Source organism: Aquila chrysaetos, chromosome 1, assembly GCF_900496995.4.
Source record: "Aquila chrysaetos chrysaetos chromosome 1, bAquChr1.4, whole genome shotgun sequence".
NCBI lineage: Eukaryota > Metazoa > Chordata > Aves > Accipitriformes > Accipitridae > Aquila > Aquila chrysaetos.
The window spans coordinates 60,491,318-60,509,949 of record NC_044004.1 but is presented as its reverse complement, the minus strand read 5'-3'; the positions used below and the strand labels follow the sequence as shown (position 1 = coordinate 60,509,949).

At 57.1% G+C, this 18,632-nt stretch overlaps 3 protein-coding genes across 5 annotated transcripts; all 3 read right to left on the bottom strand.

Annotated features, from left to right (window-relative positions):
* Positions 1–213: 213 nt before the first annotated feature.
* Positions 214–3,894, bottom strand: LOC115346214 (sulfotransferase family cytosolic 1B member 1-like). 3 transcript variants are annotated; one of them, XM_030026038.1, is made up of 8 exons: positions 3,828–3,894; positions 3,195–3,347; positions 2,842–2,970; positions 2,654–2,751; positions 2,348–2,474; positions 2,165–2,259; positions 1,906–2,086; positions 214–1,831 (listed from the first exon to the last, which is right to left on the bottom strand). In XM_030026038.1, the coding sequence occupies exons 2-8, from the start codon at positions 3,340–3,342 to the stop codon at positions 1,719–1,721; spliced, it is 891 nt and encodes a 296-aa protein (XP_029881898.1). In that variant the 5' UTR covers positions 3,343–3,347; positions 3,828–3,894; the 3' UTR covers positions 214–1,718. The 3 variants fall into 3 exon arrangements, with proteins under 3 accessions (XP_029881898.1, XP_029881903.1, XP_040979367.1); XM_030026043.1 differs by having other exon boundaries at positions 3,195–3,343; XM_041123433.1 differs by lacking the exon at positions 3,828–3,894 and adding an exon at positions 3,447–3,805 and having other exon boundaries at positions 3,195–3,343.
* A 272-nt stretch (positions 3,895–4,166) lies between these two features.
* Positions 4,167–7,410, bottom strand: LOC115346225 (sulfotransferase family cytosolic 1B member 1-like). The gene is given in 9 exon segments (XM_030026057.2): positions 4,167–4,561; positions 4,631–4,811; positions 4,891–4,985; positions 5,073–5,199; positions 5,306–5,403; positions 5,524–5,548; positions 5,550–5,653; positions 5,837–5,985; positions 7,278–7,410. Coding segments are annotated over 9 exon segments (984 nt in total). The 5' UTR covers positions 7,370–7,410; the 3' UTR covers positions 4,167–4,448.
* Positions 7,411–8,461: 1,051 nt separating this feature from the next.
* LOC115347227 (sulfotransferase 1 family member D1-like) lies at positions 8,462–9,935 on the bottom strand. The gene is given in 8 exon segments (XM_030028366.1): positions 8,462–8,574; positions 8,698–8,878; positions 8,963–9,057; positions 9,157–9,261; positions 9,264–9,282; positions 9,382–9,479; positions 9,588–9,713; positions 9,788–9,935. Coding segments are annotated over 8 exon segments (885 nt in total).
* Positions 9,936–18,632: the final 8,697 nt, after the last annotated feature.

Here is an 18,632-nt window from a genome sequence, read left to right as displayed (position 1 = left end):
TCTGCTCCTGTAATTACCCGGATTATTTTTACCATCTCCTCTTCTGGCATCTCTGGCTCAGTTTGGTTTGTACTGAGACTGCAAGGTAAGTGGGGACAGCTGAGGTTCAGAGCCTGCTGTATCATTCTGTAACAAACCACAACAACCAAGCAATACACAAACTGCATCATACAACACAAAGAAGCTCCCAGCATCTGGGAGAGAACTAGAAACTATGTGCAATTATTTTATTATGACTTAAAATAACATTTCTTCCAATGACGGATCACAGTTTTGTATCTTCTCTTTTTCTCCTTGTTTTGTCCCCACACATCCAGGTAGGTAAGACCTATCTCTGCTGCAACGCCCACCACCCCCACTTTTGTTGGGTTGCGGTACCTAATGGCTAGACTCCAAGGATTTTGCTGAATGATGGGATGTAACTCAGTTTTGCTGTCTGTATTGCTGGACAGGTCCCACCTGACTGTCAGTCTCATCCCTGGAGAACAGCGGAGCTGTTTCACATCCAATAGCCCCTGTTTCAGTGCTGGGATGTGCCTGGCTGCATCCCTGTCAACCTTGCCTGTCCCCCAGGTCCCCAATCATTTTTTTTAACCTCTTGGCCTTGTTCACCCACTCCTGGGAAAGAAATCGCATCTTCAGAGATGCTCCGTGCCTACGAGCAATGAATATTTCCTCCAGGTTGCAGGCAAGTTTTTCTTGCATGTGTACCAAACCAAAGAGAAGATGATGAACGTGGCCAGGAGAGGACGGCATCTGAGGAACTGGGACCCAACAACCATCTGACTTGGTTTCCTATTCTTAAAATGATTGCGACATAAACCCAATGATTTTAAAAGCACCAGCTTTTAGCAATGCTGTTCCAGCTCCCTAGCTGCATCATGCGCTGCAGTGTGCCCTTTAGCTGTGGTTTTTCTGGCCACGGTGGGAGGGGGAGCAGCCAAGAGGACCCTTTCGTCTGACCCCCAGGGACCCACCATACCTGCTGGGTGATGTGGTTGTGGGGAGACTGGCACAGCATAACAGCTTCCAGGTCCCTGGGAGCTGAACAGCACAAAAGTGACAGGCAAAATCCTTCTTTTGCTTCTAGCTTCGTTGCTCCTGAGTGGAAGGATTGGTCCAAAGCTCCCCAGGCTGCCTCCATCTCCCGGACACCCTGGGGCTGGTTTTGTCCCCATCCCATTCACCTCATCTCTTCCACATGGCCCCAGCAGCAAGGAGGGGGCATGGCCATCACCATGCCCTGTCCTGTCTAGTCCCCCCCCAAAGTGTGACATCAGCACGGGGGGTTCTGAGGTAGGAGGCAGTGGGTGCCGGACCCTATGTGAGCCCTGGCCATGGCAGAGATGCACATGTGGAAGCTGCCAACAACGTTTATTCATCGCGTGCTGGAAACGCCTCTGTACCGCATACTGCCTTTTTTATTCCTCCAAAAAAAGGTGCACAGGTGTATCTCCCATGCATGTCCTGGCTGGGCAATGTGGGGCTGGGGCGATGCAAGGTGGGATGAGGCTTCGCAGCACACTAGCAATGCAGCAGCTTCCACATGGCTGCAAATTTGGGAGAAAGATGCAGAAATAAAGCTCGCTATTTTTGCAAAAGTCCCTCTGGCGCAGGGAGGCCGGTGAGACACAGGCAGGCTGGGGTGGTGCTGGAGGTGCTGCGGGGGAGCAGGACTGGGGGGGGGTGTGGGTTGGGGGGCGTCCAGCGGTGCCTCCTCAGATCTGGGTGCGGAAGCACAGATCGGTGCCCGACATCTTCTGCACGTAGTCCCGGTCGAAGCGCTCGCTCTGGGCCACGGTGAAATAGTTCTTCCAGTCTCCAACAGTGCCTGGGGCCGGGCGAGACGGGGCTCAGCGGAGGCCAGGGGGGACGATGTGCCGGGAGCCCCCCGGGGCCGCTCACCTTTGCGCATGAAGGGAGAGACGCCCTGGTCCATGAGGTGGGAGGGCACCATGCTGTAGTTGGTGGTGGGGTTGTCCCGCATGGCCTCGAAGGAGGTGTGTCGGGTCATGGTGTCCAGCGCCGCCTCCGGCACCTCCCGCCCCAGGAATTGGGCCACCTTGGCAATCTCCCGGCGGAGGTCCTGTGGGACACAGGCCGACACTCACCCCTCCTGACAGCCCCCCCAGACCCCACACCACCGTCCACCCTGGTGCCTCACCTCCTTCAAGTCCTCATAGAAGAGGTAGAGGATGGGGTGATCCTTCCTCCGTTCCCAGTAGTCCTTGACGTGGTCGTACCAGGAGCCATATGCCACTGCGTGGGGCGAGCAGCCAGAGGGGTGTCAGTGGGGGGGCTGGAGAAGGCATATGGGGTGAACCCCCACAGGGGTGCCCTGTCCCACCTCTGCCAGCCATGAACTGCTCCAGGTACTGGGCCCACGTCCCGGGGTGCGGCTGGAACTTGTTCATCAGGTCAAAGTGGTAGAAGGAGACGGCCACGTCCTTGGCGTTGCGCCCCACGTAGATCATCTGCAGAGAGGCTGTGGGGTACGAGGGGCAGCCCCAGGACCCCCAACAGGGGGGGATGCTCCAGCCCCTAGGGCTCCCAACACCATTTAGGATGCTGGAGGGAGCAGTGGGAGATCCTGCCCCAGGGGAACAGGGGGACCGCAATACCCCCTGAGGAAGAGACCAGCGCTCGGGGTTACCTTGCAGCGGTTTTCCCAGAAGGATTTGGGCAGGATATGTGTGGGCAGGTGGGTCTTCACCACACGGGGTGAGGGCATGGTGGCCAGCAGGTCCGTCCCTGGGGGACCCCAAAGCACATCCTCGGCGGAGTCGCCCTGGGCTCAACCCCCAGTGGGGTGCCCACGGCCAAGCCCCCACGCCCCGCTACCTGCTGGCATCTCCCCGGGGGCAGAGAACTCCAGCATGGGCACCCTCTTGGTGATAATGTCCCGCTTGCACTTCTCGGGGTCACCGCCTTGCAGGATCATGTCCACGATCTCGCTGACCCAGGTGGTGCCTGGGGAAAGCAACCCACCAAGGGGGCGGACAGGGCAGTGTTGGGGGGCTCAGCACCGACAACCCCGCGGACCCCAACCGGGCGGCGTGGTGGTGAAGGGAAATCCCACATGGCTCTGTCCTGACAGCCCCAAATGTCTTACATCCCCCAGGCAGCGGGCCCCAGCCGTACAACACGCTCACCCACCCAGCACCACCACGTCTGGTGGCTTTGGGGACACTCACCGGATTTGGGGAAGGTGACCACCACGATGTCCTCGGGGCGGCTCTGGAAGTTGTCGATCCGCTCCCAGTCATAGGCAAAGGCGTTGACCATGGGAATACCGTGCACCATGCGCCAGGGCTGCCGCAGGTAGGCGTCCGGATTGGCCATCCTGCCTGGGAGGGGGGCAAGTGGGGGCCTGGCCGGTGAGGGGGGGCCCCTCGCCCTCCCACGGTGGCCGCTGGCCAGGGCAGCGCAGGCACCTGGCACCGTACCTGCCCGGGGAGCGGCAGCGACACTGCCTGTGCAGGGACCGGAGGTCACCGCAGCCCTACCGCTGCGCCCGCAATGGGAATGGGGGTCCCATCTAGGGGTGCAGGAGCCCACCCCGTGCCTCAGTGAGGGCTGCGGGGTGCCCGTGGGGTGCCAGCGTCATCCAGGCCAGGCGCTTGTCCCCCTGCCTCAGCACCCCAGGGGAGCAGGGAACCGGGTCCCCTGGGTTATTGCAGCAGCCCCCAACCCAGGGAAAAGTTTAGGGGTGCTGGCTGCACCCCAAAGTACCCCAAACCCACTGCCCTGGACCCCACAGCACACGGCTCCAAGCAGCTGAGCGTGGGCAGGGCACCCAGACGGCACCTGCAGGGCACCCAGCTCACCTAACGCCGTGCTGCTCTGCGCCGGGCGGGTGACGGCAGAGGATGGGAAACACGGGGCCCCACAGTGGTTTTTACAGGAAGGAGAAGGGAAGAGGCAGGGCCAGCGAGGACAGCAATGTTTGCCAGCGCTACGGCTGCCGGGAGGGAGGAGCGAGCGCGGGGAGAAGCCAGTGGCCGCTGATCTCCCTGTGGGGCCGCGGCGGACATCTCCGGACCCACCAACCCCACTGCCCACCCACAGGTCCCAGCCCGTGTCCCCCCCCACGTGGGGGTGGGGAGGCTGCCTCTTGCTGCCCGCGCCCAGCTGGCACCTTCCCTGCACACACTTTTGCCGGAATCCTCTGCAATCCCGCAAGATCCTGGCAGCAATCCCCCCACCACGGCAGCCAAGGGGACATGGGGTGGCACCGGCTTGTCCCCAACCCGAGGAGAGGCCAGCAGCCCCGGGGGACGGCTGGGTTGGGGTCAGCACAGGCACAGGGCAGTGAGCATCCCGTGGGGGGGTGTCAGAGAGGACATTTTATTTCTCTCCAGCAGTCCCAGGAGAGGCGAAGGAGCCGCCAGCGTGGTGGCGGTGCCATCGGCATGGGTTGGATTTGGGGGGCTTCCAGCGGTGCTTCCTCAGATCTGGGTGCGGAAGCACAGGTCAGTGCCTGACATCTTCTGCACGTAGTCCCGGTCGAAGCGCTCGCTCTGGGCCACAGTGAAATAGTTCTTCCAGTCTCCAACAGTGCCTGGGGCCGGGCGAGACGGGGCTCAGCGGAGGCCAGGGGGGATGATGTGCGCCCCCCGGGGCCGCTCACCTTTGCGCATGAAGGGAGAGACGCCCTGGTCCATGAGGTGGGAGGGCACCATGCTGTAGTTGGTGGTGGGGTTGTCCCGCATGGCCTCGAAGGAGGTGTGTCGGGTCATGGCGTCCAGCGCCGCCTCCGGCACCTCCCGCCCCAGGAACTGGGCCACCTTGGCAATCTCCCGGCGGAGGTCCTGTGGGACACAGGCCGACACTCACCCCTCCTGACAGCCCCCCCAGACCCCACACCACCGTCCACCCCTGGTGCCTCACCTCCTTCAAGTCCTCATAGAAGAAGTAGAGGATGGGGTGATCCTTCCTCCGTTCCCAGTAGTCCTTGACGTGGTCGTACCAGGAGCCATATGCCACTGCGTGGGGCGAGCAGCCAGAGGGGTGTCAGTGGGTGACAGCACCCTGCAGGGTCCCCACATGCACTCACAGGTGCCCTGTCCCACCTCTGCCAGCCATGAACTGCTCCAGGTACTGGGCCCACGTCCCGGGGTGCGGCTGGAACTTGTTCATCAGGTCAAAGTGGTAGAAGGAGACGGCCACGTCCTTGGCGTTGCGCCCCACGTAGATCATCTGCGGAGAGCTTGGTGACATGTGGGGACTTGCAAGGTCCTGGCAGGGCAGGTCCGCCCCTTATCTCTGCTGGATCCCTCCAGGTGTGTCCTCTCCAGCCCGTTACCTTGCAGCGGTTTTCCCAGAAGGATTTGGGCAAGATTTGAGCTGGGATGTGGGTCTTGATGATGCGAGGAGACACCATGGCCTCCAGCTGCTCCGTGCCTGCAAAGGAGATTTCCCCCAGGAGCGCTCACACTGCCGGCAGGGTGGGTCCCCCCCAAACCAAGCCTTCCCCCCCATGCAGCACCCGCTGCCTCCCACCGCCCCCTGCCACCCTGCTACCTGCCGGCATCTTCCCGGGGGCAGCGAACTACCAGCATGGGCACCCGGTTGACGATGGCATCCCGCTTGCATTTTTCAGGGTCGCCACCTTTCAGGATCATGTCCACGATCTCGCTGACCCAGATGGTGCCTGGCGAGGAGAGGTCGGGCGTCTGGCTGGTGCCATTGCCACCGAAGCCCCGTCTCAGGCACCAGGGGGGCACCGTCCGCCAGCGTTGCCTTTCGGCATTCCCCCAGGTCTCAGCCCGGGGGGCTGCAGGCTGTTGCCTCCCTCCCCGAGCGCGGCCCCTCTCCGGTGCCCGGGGACACTCACCAGATTTGGGGAAGGTGACCACCACGATGTCCTCGGGGCGGCTCCGGAAGGTGTCAATCCGCTCCCAGTCACGGGCAAAGGCACTGACCATGGGGATGCCATGCACCATGTGCCAGGGCTGCCGCAGGTAGGTGTCCAGATTGGCCATCCTGCGGGCGACAGGGACACAGGGAGGGGGCTGGCTGGCAGCGGGGAGCACCACGGGGACAACTCATTCCCTGGGGTCCAGAAAATCCCTACTGCGCACAGCCATGGGAAGGAAACTGTTGCCCTGCTTGCTGGCATCCCAGGAGGTGGCACCTGCCTCTGTGGGGATTTTGGGGGCTGCAGGGACCTTGGAGGGGCACGGCTGGCCCTGGTGGGCTCAGGTCAGCACAGGTAGTAGGCAGCTGCCTGTACCAAGCTCGCAGCGCTGTTCCTGGGGTGTAAAAGCTCACAGGGGCTTTGCTGGCTGGGGTTTCAGGCTGCTTTCTGCCAGCCCCCCGGGCTGTTGCACGGCGGCACAGGGAAGCCCTGCTTGGGGGAGATATGTGAGGGTTTGAAGGAGATGGGAACAGGGACCAGAGCTTGCAGGACTCTCCCCAGGATACCTTTCCACCCGCTGGCCAGGACAGAAACACTGGAGATGCCGGCTGTGAAACCCCCATGCCACAATTTTTGGAGAGAGGCTTTGTGGCTCGCCTCTGTCTCCCAGCGGCTTGCTAGGATGCCGAGCCCCTCCGAGCCCCTCTGCACCCCCCACGCAGGTGCTCTGCTTGTGAGGCCAGGGCTCCCCAAAACGGGCTGAGCCCCCTGACCACGGCCAGGGTCTCCCCCTTACCTGCCTCTTCATGGGGCTTTCTGGCAGGGAGGAGGCAAAGCTTTGCCCACAGCCTGGGAGGGATTTGTTATTTTCCCTTCCCTGTGGGGAAGACAGAGGCGCAGGGAGGTGCCTGGGGCTGCAGGAGGCCGGTGGACATCATTAGGGAAGGGACCCGGCGCAACCTGGTCCCGGCGCTGTGGAGCGAGGAGTGCAGGGAAGGGGCGAGTGGGGATGGGGACGCAGCCCCTCTGGGAACGGTCCCCAGACACCTGTGATGAGCTGTGCTGTGCTCAGCACCCCCCGGTAAACACACAGATGGGAGGGGGGCAGGAATCACAGCTTCCCCCTCCACCCGCAGTGGCAAAAGCAGGGAGGAAATCCCAACCCACAACCCAGGGGGTTTGAACATCACCCTGTCCCTACCCAGGGGTCACCCCCGTGGACGTCCCCAGCTCCTCACACTGGTGCAGGGCTCGCTAGTGGGATGTGGGAGTCAGGCTTTGGTTAGCCCCACACCCTCCCCAGGCACTCAAATATGGGTCCAAAGTTTGCAGGGTTGCACAGCACCAGTGCAGCCAATATCATGCTTCTGGGAAAAGGGTTTGAAGGCGCCGGTGGTGGTGAAATGCTCCTCCTTACCTGCTTCCCACAGGCAAGCGCGAGCAGGGAGGGCAGGAGAGATGGCAGCCGGGCAGGGGCAGCTCGCCTGTTTGCAACCTTGAGAAAAACATCCCTGATTTGTCCCCAGGGCCAAGTTCCCGGTGAGGCGGGACACACCGTGTCAGGTGCTTGGGTGTTTTGCTAGCAGGGACATGCCCTCCCTGCCCATCCAGCTGTCCATATGCCAGCAAAACTGGCAGTGTGTGCAAACCCTGCAGGCAAAGCCAGGAGCTGGGGAAACACAGAGATCTCCATCAGCATTTAAATAGATGCGTGGAAAGGATTTATTCCTGTGGGAGAGCTTCCCTTATAGCACTGCTGCTCTTTAGGAGTCAGATCTGGGTTGCAACTCTTTGGGGATCAAACAAGCTTACAAGACTGCCTTGCCAAAAAGCTGCAATCTTGGAAATTCAAGAACAGGCTAGAAACGGGGCATAACTGGGGAATTTGGGGCTCTAAAGCAAACCCTTGCCCCCATTGGGATGGGGACTGGTTTGCTCCAGCCATGTCTGAGAAAGGGCTGGGCACAGCTGGGTTGGAGATTGCAGGGTGGGTTCCCCATTTGGCAAGAGCGGTTATGTTGCTGCCAATACGCCGGTGGGGAGGTGTTTCCCTTTGGCTTTGTTCTGCAAACCATGGGCTGACATGCTCCGGCGGGGCCAGGGAGCCTGCGGCGAGCCCTGCCACCACCCACTCTGTCAAGAAACTTGTCACAACCCAGAAGCATGAAAGCTCCTGTGCACACAAAAGCTGCCAGGGCAGCGGGTTCACCAGCTCTTCGGGGTTTTTCCACTCTTCACTGATCTTTGCTCCCTCCAGATGCCTTGGTAGGATGGAGCTGGTGTGGCCCAAGGCATTGGGGGCCAGCAGTGGTCTTTGGTAGGATGCCCACCCTTGGTGATGCCTGACCACCACCAGCTAAAAATCTACCATGCACACCCACCCTCCCACCCACTGAGCATGGGGGTGTCCCCAGCCACTGTCCCGGATTTGGGAGGTTCAGCCCCCTCACCTTTCCCCACAGGCAATGGCTTGCCCTCCACTTATCCTAATTTATCACAGGGGGAAAAGCGAATTGGCACGAGGATGCGCTGTCCAGACCCACCCTCCCTGCCAGGGGAGCGGGGAGAAGCAGAGCCCCCCCAGGAAGGGGGATGAGCCCCTCACGCCTCCATCTGGAAGTCAAGGTTGGAGCCTGCCATGTGCTCCTGGTAGTGCTGGTCAAAATGCTTGTTTTGGGCCACGGTGAAGTGGTTCTTCCAGTCCCCAGTGATCCCTGGGGGCAAGAAAACGAGTGGGGCAAATCCTGATACCCCCAAAATACTTGCAGCCGTGAACAGGGACTGCAATACAGCCCAGGGACACCTGTCCCAAGGCCTCCACCTCTGGCCAACCCCACCTTTCTAGAGGAAGGGGGAGAGGCTGTGGTCCATCAGGGTAGTGGGCATGGTCTCATAGTCAGCAGCAGGGTTCTTCCTCATCTCCTGCAAGGAGGTGTGGTGGAGCATCCTTGCCATCGTCCCCTCCACCACCTCCTTGCCCAGGAAATGCAGGATCTTCTGCACCCCCTGCCGTGGGTCCTGCAGGGTGGCTGTCAGGGGGAGGCTGGCAAAAATCCTGGGGGGGGGGCAACTGGGCTACCCTCCCCTCCATCCCACCCTCACCTTCTTCATGTCCTCATAGAAGAGGTAGAGGAGTTGCTCCTCCTGCTTCTTCTCCCACCAGCACTGCACATGCTTATACAAGGACCCATAGGCCACTGCAGGATGCAGTCAAGGGGTTAGCTGAAAAGCGGCGTGGTGAGGAACACCCTCCCCACTGGTGTTTCAGGATGGGCACCCTGGGGCTCAGCCCCCACCTTTGCCAACCATGAAGGTCTCCAGGAATTCACCCAGTGTGCTGGGGTCAGGGTGCATCTTGGCCATCTGGTAGAAGTAGTAGTGGGAAAAGATGACATCTTGGGGTTGCGGGCCATGTAGATGACCTGGGGACAGTCGAGGATGTGGTTGGGAAGTGCAGAGCAATGCCCTCCTCCCTACCACCTGGATGGGGAGAGAGGCGGGGGGGGCACCCACGGCGTTACCTTGCAGTTCTTGTCCCAGAAGGATGTCAGGAGGAGCTGGACCAGGAGATGGGTCTTCACCAGCTGCGGGGACAGGGTTTTCTCCAGCATCTCGATGCCTGTGGGACAGGGGGCTTAGCAGTGTGAACCCCAGGACCCTCACCCCCACCCCAGCTCAGCCCCCTCCCCACACAACCCAAGGGGGGCAGCCGGGCTGGGAGAGTCACCGCTCGACATCTTGGGGGCCTTCCTTTCCAGGAAGGGCACCCGGTTGACGATGGCATCCCATTGGCACTTCTCCACATCGCCGTCGTGGTATATCTCATCCAGGATCTTGCTCAGCCACGTCGTGCCTACAGCACAGGGAAAGCGTTGCAAGGGCTGGCGTCACCCCGTCCCACCTGCACCCCTCCCCAGGGCCACTCACCCGATTTGGGGTTGGTGGCGATGAGCAGGTCAGCTGGCCGGACTTGGAAAGCCTCCACCTGTGGCCAGGCCTTGACGAAGCACTTTTAGAGGGCGATGCCATGGAGGCCGCCCAGCTCCTCCCTGACCACGTCTTCCCTCCTCCCCATGGCTGACGGCGGGTCTCCGTGGTGCCGGCTGTCCTCCCTGCCGGCAGCCGCCACGTCCTCAGGACCGGCTGGATTCCGTGGCGGGACCGCGTCCAGGGCAGCGCCCCGTCAGGCGAAGTCCACCCCGGATCGCGTGCGGCGGAGGTGTTGCCGGTGCCGGCGGGGCGATGCCCCATTCCCCGGCAGGACACCGCTGCGAAACTTTTGGTGCTAGCCTTGAGGGGCCAGGAACGGAGCCCGGTGTCACCGCTGCTCCCACCTGGCCACGCTTCTCCCCCTGCTTCAGCCCCTTTAATGGCTGCCGCAGGGTTTCAGAGCGCCGGGACAGCTCCGCCACCCGCGGCCCCACCATCCTCCGCCGTCGGCCATACCTGCCGGGTTCTGCGGGCACTGGTCGGCAGCGCGGCTGGCCCCAGGAGCCCCGGCACCTCTGCCCTCCCGTCCCTCCCCAAGCAGTAATGGTTAACGAAAGCCGGCTGGGCCAAGGGGCACGGAGGGCGGGAAGCAGGTTTAAAGGGCCGAGGCGTGAGGTGGTTTTGCAGTGGGCATCCCCCGGGGAACCTGTGGGGCCTCCCTGACGCCCATCCCAGCTGGTCACTCGCAAAGGAGAGGCAGAGGGAGCCATATTATAGGCGGGCACGTGGGCGGGGGTAGCTGGCGGGGAGGAAAAGGAGAAGCGGGGGGAGGGAGGGAAGGGGGGGGAAGAGAGGAAAGGAGAGGAAGGGAGAAAGGTGGAAGGAAAGGGGGGGGCGGGAGGGTGAGAAAGAGGAAGAAACGGGGGGAGAAGCAGAGGGAAGGAAGGGGGAAGGAGCAGAGGAGGGAGGGGAGAGGCGGGGGCGGGGAAGGGGAGGCGGGAAGACGGGGTCCCGGCTCCCGGGTCTCTGGCCAGCGGGGGCCCTGTCGGGCCCGGGACGCTCGGGGCCCGTCTCCGGGAGCCCGGGGACCGTGCTGGGGCTGCTTCCCCGCCACGGCTGCTGCCCGCCGGGTTTCCCGGCCGCAGGGCTACGGGAGCTGCCGTCGCTGCCCTGCCCGCGCTGGCAGCCGCGGGGGAGCGGTTCGCTTTCCTCACCCCCGCCCCGGTGCGGGATCCCCCATGGGTGCCCGGCTGGGGCCCGGTGACTTTCCCAGCGGGTCTCGGTACCGACTCTCTGGGGTCCCCTCTCGGGGGCAGCAGCTGCAGCTCGGCCTTTGGGGCAGGGGGTCCCCGGCAGCTCCGCGTTTCCACCACGGGATCGGCCCCAGCTCGATCGCGCCAGCGGCTCCCGGTCCTGGCTCCCAGCCGTATCCCCTGGGCGAGAAGGGGGCCCGGGCAGGGCTGGGGGTCTCCCAGGGCGGACGGTGACCCCTCCTGCCCCTGGGCTCCCTCCTCCCGGCTGCTTGCTTCTCCCCAGCTCTTTTCCGGAGCAGCTGCCGGCAGGACAAACCCCTCCGGCCTGGGGCTGGCTCTGCCGGAGCCGGGGAGAGCTCGAACCGGTGCCTGTGGGAGCTGCTGCTGGGGAGAACTGGCTTTTGCCGGGGTTCAGCCCTTCAGCCCTGCCCGGCGTCACCCTCGCAGGTGATGCCCGAGGGCCGGAGCCGGCAGCGTCGGGCGCTGCCACGGTGGGGCCTTGGGGCTGCTCTGGGCCCTGCACGAAGCCCTGCTTCTACTGAAAAACCACCTTTTCCCGCTCAAAACGTGCTGCGGTGGGAGCAGAGGCCGCTCCAGGGATCCGCGCCGGCGCCTGCAGCCCCATCGGTGACACGGTGAAGCTGGCCTGGCCGGGCACGGGGAGCTGGACATGCAAAGATGGTGTGAAAAGCGCCTTTTCCCCCAGAGACTGTCTCAGTCGTTGAGTTCAGCCTGGTGCATGCCGGCCTCCCAGGCTTTGGGGACCAACGCAATCAGACACCAACCTCCGGTGGGGTTCCACGCAGGTGCCCCTGTTCTGGTCCCCACCTCGCTTCTCCCTGGCCTCCAAGCTGCTCCTGCTCATTGCCCCTGTCCCATTCCTGCCTGCTGTCTGCCTTGCCCAGGACAGCTTCTGCTGTAGGTAAGCATGACTGCAGCCCAAGCACCAAGTGTCCTCCAGTCCTCTCTCATTTCCCTGGTCACCCCCCAGCAGCGCCTCACTACCAGGGCATTGTCCAGATCCTCTCCTCATCCTGCAGCAGGATGCGCTATGGGCCATGCTGGGGACTCATCCCAGAGCTGAGGGAACAAGCTCCATGTTGGTTGCATCGGTGTGGATAGGAATCAGAGAGAAACCGTGCTCTTGGCACCCTGGGCGCTCCAGGCACAGGACCCATGGCCCAAACCCTTCCCACTTGAAGGGTCTCTCTCCCCTGAACCCTTTTAAGCACCTTTCCCAGTATTTCCCACCCACTGGGCCAGGGAGACCCATCGCCCTGAAATCAGCTCCAGGATACTGACACAAGGTACAAGTGCAGGAATCAGTTGGGACATTCCCTGGGGATGGGCTGGAAATCCTGCAGTGCCCCTGACACTAGCAGAGAGTATGGCTTCAGAAAAGGGGGGGAACCCACGGGCACAGGAGCAGTCAGTGAGTTGCAGGGGCCCGGTAAGGTGCAACACCGATACCAACACCCTGGGCTTTGGGCCTTGGCACCCCAGGACCATGGCACGGGGTTAGCACAAGGACGGCTCCTTGGGCAGCTTCATGCTGGTCTCTGCCCCTTGCTGGGGCTTCTTCATGAAAAAACAGATGGGGTGAGTGACTCCATCAGGTAGGAGGCCAGGTGGGAACCCAGGAAGCCATTCCCAAGGCCGGGGAGTGACGGAGGTAGGTGTGAGGGGCCAGGTGAGGATGGGGAAGGCGTGGGAACAAGTGTATGCCTGGGAGAAGGGAGAGCCACTGGGGCCGGCCCCTTGCAGAGGGCTACTGGTGACATTGGGACACACATGGGGGACATCCAGCACTGTTGAAGTGGTGTGATGCTTTCATTTTCCCGAGTGCTTCAAATAGAAAGGGGAGCAGACCTTCTTTCATACCCATTCTTCCAAGAAGTTGCTAAAACCCCATGGCATCATTATGCTTCCCGGTCGATGGATTCAATCCTTTCAGCAGCAACCAGCGCTGTGCGTTGAGCGCCAAATCCAGGCAAATGAGGAGTGTCACACATGAGCTAACAGAGAGGGGAGATCAACAGGTGTTTAACATAATTTATTTGCAAGAGAAAACCGATTTCCATCTCTCCAGTCCTCCAGAACAGCTTCTGTCTCACCCCTGTCATCTAACACAGCCCTCTCCACCCATTACCTTCCTCTCGCCACATTTTCTGTCCCAATATCGCCCCCCCCCCCCCCAAGAGTCCCCTGGGGGATGACACAGACTTGGATCCCTGCCTTCTGGGTGCCTCGTCTTCACGCAAATAATTTATTCCCCTTAGTAGCACATGCAATTTAATAACTGCATGGAGTTTTAAAAGCAGTTTATAGTTATAGGCAAGAACTAATGCCCTTCCTTCTCCTCACAGAATTTATATCAACACGACTTGCGTTTTATCCTGCGTTTCCACAGTGCCCAAGCAATGCATTAACGGCAAATAATTTCTGAAATCGGAGAGGTTTGGGACAGGATCAGACTCCTCAGGGTGCACCTCTCCCCCCAGGGCAGTCCCCACTGAAGAGCTGGGACAGTCCCGGGTCCCACCAGCACAGCCCTTATGCTTGCCAGGGCTGAGAGGCTCAGAGCTTCTTCTGGCCCAACACTTCTCATTTGCCCTGCAGCTTCCAGTGGCAAAACTATATCAGTGCAGACCAACTGTGGGCTTAGAAGAATGAGTAACTATGTGGAAAATGTAAATGGCAGCTTTGTGTGCCCACTGCTACTCATAATAGCTTCCTTCCTGCTTGCAAGAATGGTCTTTCCCTGGCAAAGCCATCCAGTGCAATTAGCAAATAAAAATGTTGCAGTTTGCGTTTCAAAAAAACCCCAAAGTTGTTCAAAACCTGCAAACAGACTAAATTAGGTGTCATGGTTAGAAAAAATCCTTTCTTAGAGTGGCTGGGTTTGGTTGGGTAGCTGATCCTGTGTGTTAACCTATAGAAGCCCTCACCCTTTTTACCACACTGACCTTTTAATTCTCTAAGTAATTTTGATATAGGAAGATGATTCTCACTAAGTCTAGATCAAGAAGTATTTGTACTTAATTGTAGCAGGGAAGGAACCTTTTTCTTGAAAGTAGAGCCATGTGGCCTCAAACTGTGTTCAGTAACCACTGCTGTATCAAATTATTTTTCCTTATTGCCATCCCCATCCACTTGTGCCTGCTGTAAGATAACCCGTGCCCCCTCCAGCAAAATCAGGGACCTATGGGGCAAGTCATTTCAGATATAGGTAATTTCAAGGTAGTTCATGTTGTGGTGACTTCACTGGGTTTGTTCTTTCAAGTGTTATATGCCAGCCTTACACAGAATCTATTTATGCTAAATAAGATACAAACAGGTCTAGTTCTGTCTTCTGAGGGCCAAGCTCGTACAGTCATATTTTCCTTCTATTATGACCGAACCAGGAGTTTTCCTTCCGCCTGAAACAGAAAATGGTAGGCTGAAGCAAAATTAAACAGAGAGGAATGAATCACTCCCCTATTTAGAACAGGATGAAGATTTAAAATAAAAAACAAACCAACAATAACAGAAAAAACACCAACAAAACAAATAAACCACCAGCCAACAAAGACTGTAAAAAACCCAAAGCCCAGAAGGATATTTTGTTAGTAACATTGCCGGTGCAGCTGCTAACATAAATATTTTTTAACAAAAGTGCATTTTATGAACCAATGTATGACAGTTAACCCATGAAGGCTTGCATACTGAGAGCAAGGTTTGGGGGAGCAGTTACCTTTTGCCACACTGATATGAGGTGGGTTTGGTAATTCTGCTTTCCTTCAACTTCTGCAAAAAATCAGAAAGCCCTTCCTAAAGCCTGGCAGGGAGGTGATGGCATTGGAGTGCCTGGAACTGAACAAATACAGCAAAACCTAAGCAAAATACCTCCTCGGTGCTGCAGGGCTTAGTTTGGCAAGGGAAAGGAAATTCAATCATGCTCTCCTGGCCCATCCTCTTGGCCTGGGAAAATAATTCCCAATGGTGCCTCTGCAGCCACTTGTCGCTGAGCAGAAGACCAGCTCCAAGGAGAAGCTCTTGATTCAAAGCAATGTAGTCCCATCATTTTCTTAACAACTTGGTCTAATCTGCTTTTTATGGGAAAAGCTATTTTGTGACAATGGAAGTGCTTTCAGCTCATCAGACTGTACCCTGAAGCAGCTTTTCTTGTGTTCGCTTTTCTTCTCATCTTTGAGTTTCTTGGGTTATTTTTAGTTTAAAGTTACTGGCACATTTACAGTAGAGATGTGTACAGCAGGTTGAAGAAGCTGCCTCCCAGAAAATCAGCCTAAGAACCACCATTCAACTTGTCCACTATTTCATTTTACACCCTCCTATTTGATTTATTGGTGTAAATCATATCAAATGCCTATCTATGTATGTTTGTCTATTGTTTTCTCAGAGAACCTTTCTCTCTGCTGGCAGCATTGATGGTGAGGACCAGGACTAGGATGCCAGATGGGCTTGTACCGTGAGCCTGTCGGTGGCCAAAGTGTCACATGTGAGCAGGAACTCATGACAGCTCTTCTCAAAGTGATTGGACTTTTATGTGTATTCATGGACTTATGTTTCCCCTGTTAATGGTAGATGATTTACAGGAGCACAAAAAGGTTTCTCTCTGGCAGGCAATTTAAATGCTGTGTGACCTTGCTTTTTGAAGGGTCATTTAACCTTTGAATTGTGTTTACCCTTATGGCTTTCAAGTCAACTATCTTATATACAAGTGGTAGAGCCCCAAAAGCCCTGTTTTGGCTTCCCACCTCTCCCCACTTAATTTTTGCTATTTTTGGCTACTCTTGTCTCCTGTTTCTCCACAAAACCAGCTCCTACCTGTCACTCTCATGAAAAAAATACAAGCAGTAGAAAGTTTAACAAGACTTCTAGCAGAGTTTTCCTACCAGTTACCTGCTCAGAGGTCCACTGCCATTACTGCAGTCCTTGGCTTCCCTAAGTTTGAGCTGTAAATATACTGCTTACAGCTGGAACAGCATCAGCAAAAACACTTCTGGCCAAGTGTCGGTAATATGGCTTTCATTCAAAATTTGGGAACAGCATATGACTGATATTATATGGACTTCCAGCTCCTAAGATCTTCAGTGAAATGACTGCTACAAAAGAAATACTGCAAACCTCTCAAAATGCTTATGTGATTTCCCAGTGTTAGAATAGCTGGTGCTTTTAAGGTTACCTTTGGGACACAGCATTATAAATTTTCTCTTACAACCAACTTTACAGAGACCCAACGCTGCAAAACTACATCAATACCACGGAACTTGTTTGCTGAGTGCCCTTCTACCTCTCCTACACAATGTGTCCCCAGGCGTGGAAAGGGGGACCAGTTTGTCACCACTGCATATGGCAGAGTGCATCATGTCCTTCTAAGTAAATGCCAAAGCAAAGCCATTCCCACTCCTGAGAAGCCAGAGCAGCATGGATGTGCTGCATGCGTTCTGCCCATGGCTTCTCATGCATCATGTCCCAGGAAGCCTAATTTAACTAAGGATAAGACTTGCAATAATTACAAACAATCTCTGTCTTCCAAGTGCTTTGGGGGAAACAGAAAGCCCAGTCAGGCAGGAGTCAGGTTGGATACAGAAGATACAGAAGATACAAGAAGGAACCTTCAAAGACAGAAGCACATCCCAGACAGAGGTAGGAAGGGCACCTAAAGCACCAAGAGGCAGTATTGGGAGAGATGGGGAAAGAAACACAGCTTAACCACCGCAGCTTTGCTCACTGCAAATTTTAACTCTGAAACATAAGCCACTCTGGGCTGTGTCCAATGCCTCTTGTGCAGCCAAGGGGTGAGGAGGAGGGCTGACGTGATGGTGAGGTGGATTCAAGCTGCTCACTGCTGTATGAAGAGGAAGGGTGCAGGATTCAAGCTCATGATCTGCACTTCCAGCCAGTTCCAGCTGCTCCTGCCAGCCAGAGCCGCACACAGCCACTGCTCAGCTGTAGCAAGGACATCCTTACAGGATGACTTTTGGCCGTCCTCTTTTCCAAGCACCCCTCTGGCTAGTGAACTGCGACTGTCTTGAAGTTTCTGGGGAAAAAGTAATTCTGCTGATCCAGAGCCAGAAGACAGAACCTGACCAGCTGGCTGGCCTTTTTTCCCCCTGGGCAAGGTATTGAACGCCCTCAGTTTAACAAAACCGCTCAGCATTTGGCCCACACAAAGCGCAAATAATACCTTCTCACCTGAAGGGAATAAAAGCATTTCACCTCCCCGCATGCAACAAGTCTCTTTTTTTAAAAGGCCCTTCAATTTTAGACACTGTTATTAATTTTTGTTGACCCATGGAAGGCATCTCTGCTGGACTGTCAAGCTCAGACCATGCCCAGAGCTACCATCCACTTCAGTTACTGTTTCAGACCCACAAAGGATGCAACCCTGGTGGTTTCTCCAAACAAAACCCACCTTGGGCTCAGACAAAGAGATTGTCATGTCCCCTCCAATCAGAGCAACACCAAGTACCTTCTGAAGACATCAGTTTACCTAAAATAAACCCCAATATTTGTGTCCTTCATACTGTCCTGTGTTGAACTGATCTTAAAAAAAACAAAACTAAAAGCTTAAGGGACCCATTTCTGGTTAAAGGTGCTTTTCTGACACCCTGATCTGTTTGCAAATGACTTCTCTTTCAGGTGGTGCTTAGGAGCAGGAGGCAGTGAAGCTAAAACAGCAATCCTCCAGCAGTCTTCCCCAGTTTTGCAGTTTAACAGACAGTTCAGGTACCCCAAGGGATGAGGGACTGCTCACCAACACCCTCCCCACAAAAAGCTCTTCCCTCTCTACAGCTGCCACCTCCCACGGCTTAAGGACAGCCCAAGCCCCTTTGGCTGCTGAGCTGGAACAATTCTGCTCTCAGGGGGATACTCAGAAAGCATTGCCCAGGTGAGACCACCTCCCAAAAAAGCCTTTGTTTTTTTTAATCAAGAAAGCCATTTGTTTAAACAAAAGCAATACATATTTGGAACAGCAGTTCCATGCTTCTGGAATTAACATTTTTAATAGGGATAATACAAAGTAACCAGAAAAACAAAACAGAAATGAGAAGGCTCATCCCCAACTCCCGGTCACCGCACCTCCCTGCTTCATCCTGTCAGACAGGGATGTCCCATGCCAGGCTCACAGCGTGGGCAAAGTGCATCAGCAAGACGTGTCAGACTGGGAGCTGCCTCAGCTCCTCAGCTGCTGACCATGCAAGTTGTCTTTCTTCAAACCAGCTGCGCTACTTGCGATCCCTTGACTTGCTGTGAAGCTGCCTTTGATGGACAGGAGCACCCCAAAATTCCCACTCCCACCTCAAAACCAGAGCTGAAAGCCCTCCCCATCTTTCTTTGGTAAAACAAGGCAGGCTGGGCTTTTGATCATCAAAGTTTTCCTCTTTGGAAGGAGGAGGAGCTGTCTAGTCGTGGGTTCATTGATTCCCTGCCCAGCAGGAATGTTTGCTTGGGCACAGCCAAGCCGCACCTCTGATGACGGTAACAGGCAGCGCTTGCTCTCTTTTGATATACTATCAGCTGGGTTTATCAGAGTATCAACACAACCTCCCCACTCCAGGACTCGTCCCTTCTGGCCAGCTCTC

Coding starts and splice junctions, on each gene's coding strand:
- LOC115346214 (XM_030026038.1), bottom strand. CDS start 3,342: ATGGCCAATCCGGACGCCTACCTGCGGCAGCCCTGGCGCATGGTGCAC. Junction 2,475..2,653: donor TCTGGGAAAACCGCTGCAAG/GTAACCCCGAGC, acceptor GCCTCTCTGCAG/ATGATCTACGTGGGGCGCAA. Junction 1,832..1,905: donor CTCTCCCTTCATGCGCAAAG/GTGAGCGGCCCC, acceptor GCCCGGCCCCAG/GCACTGTTGGAGACTGGAAG.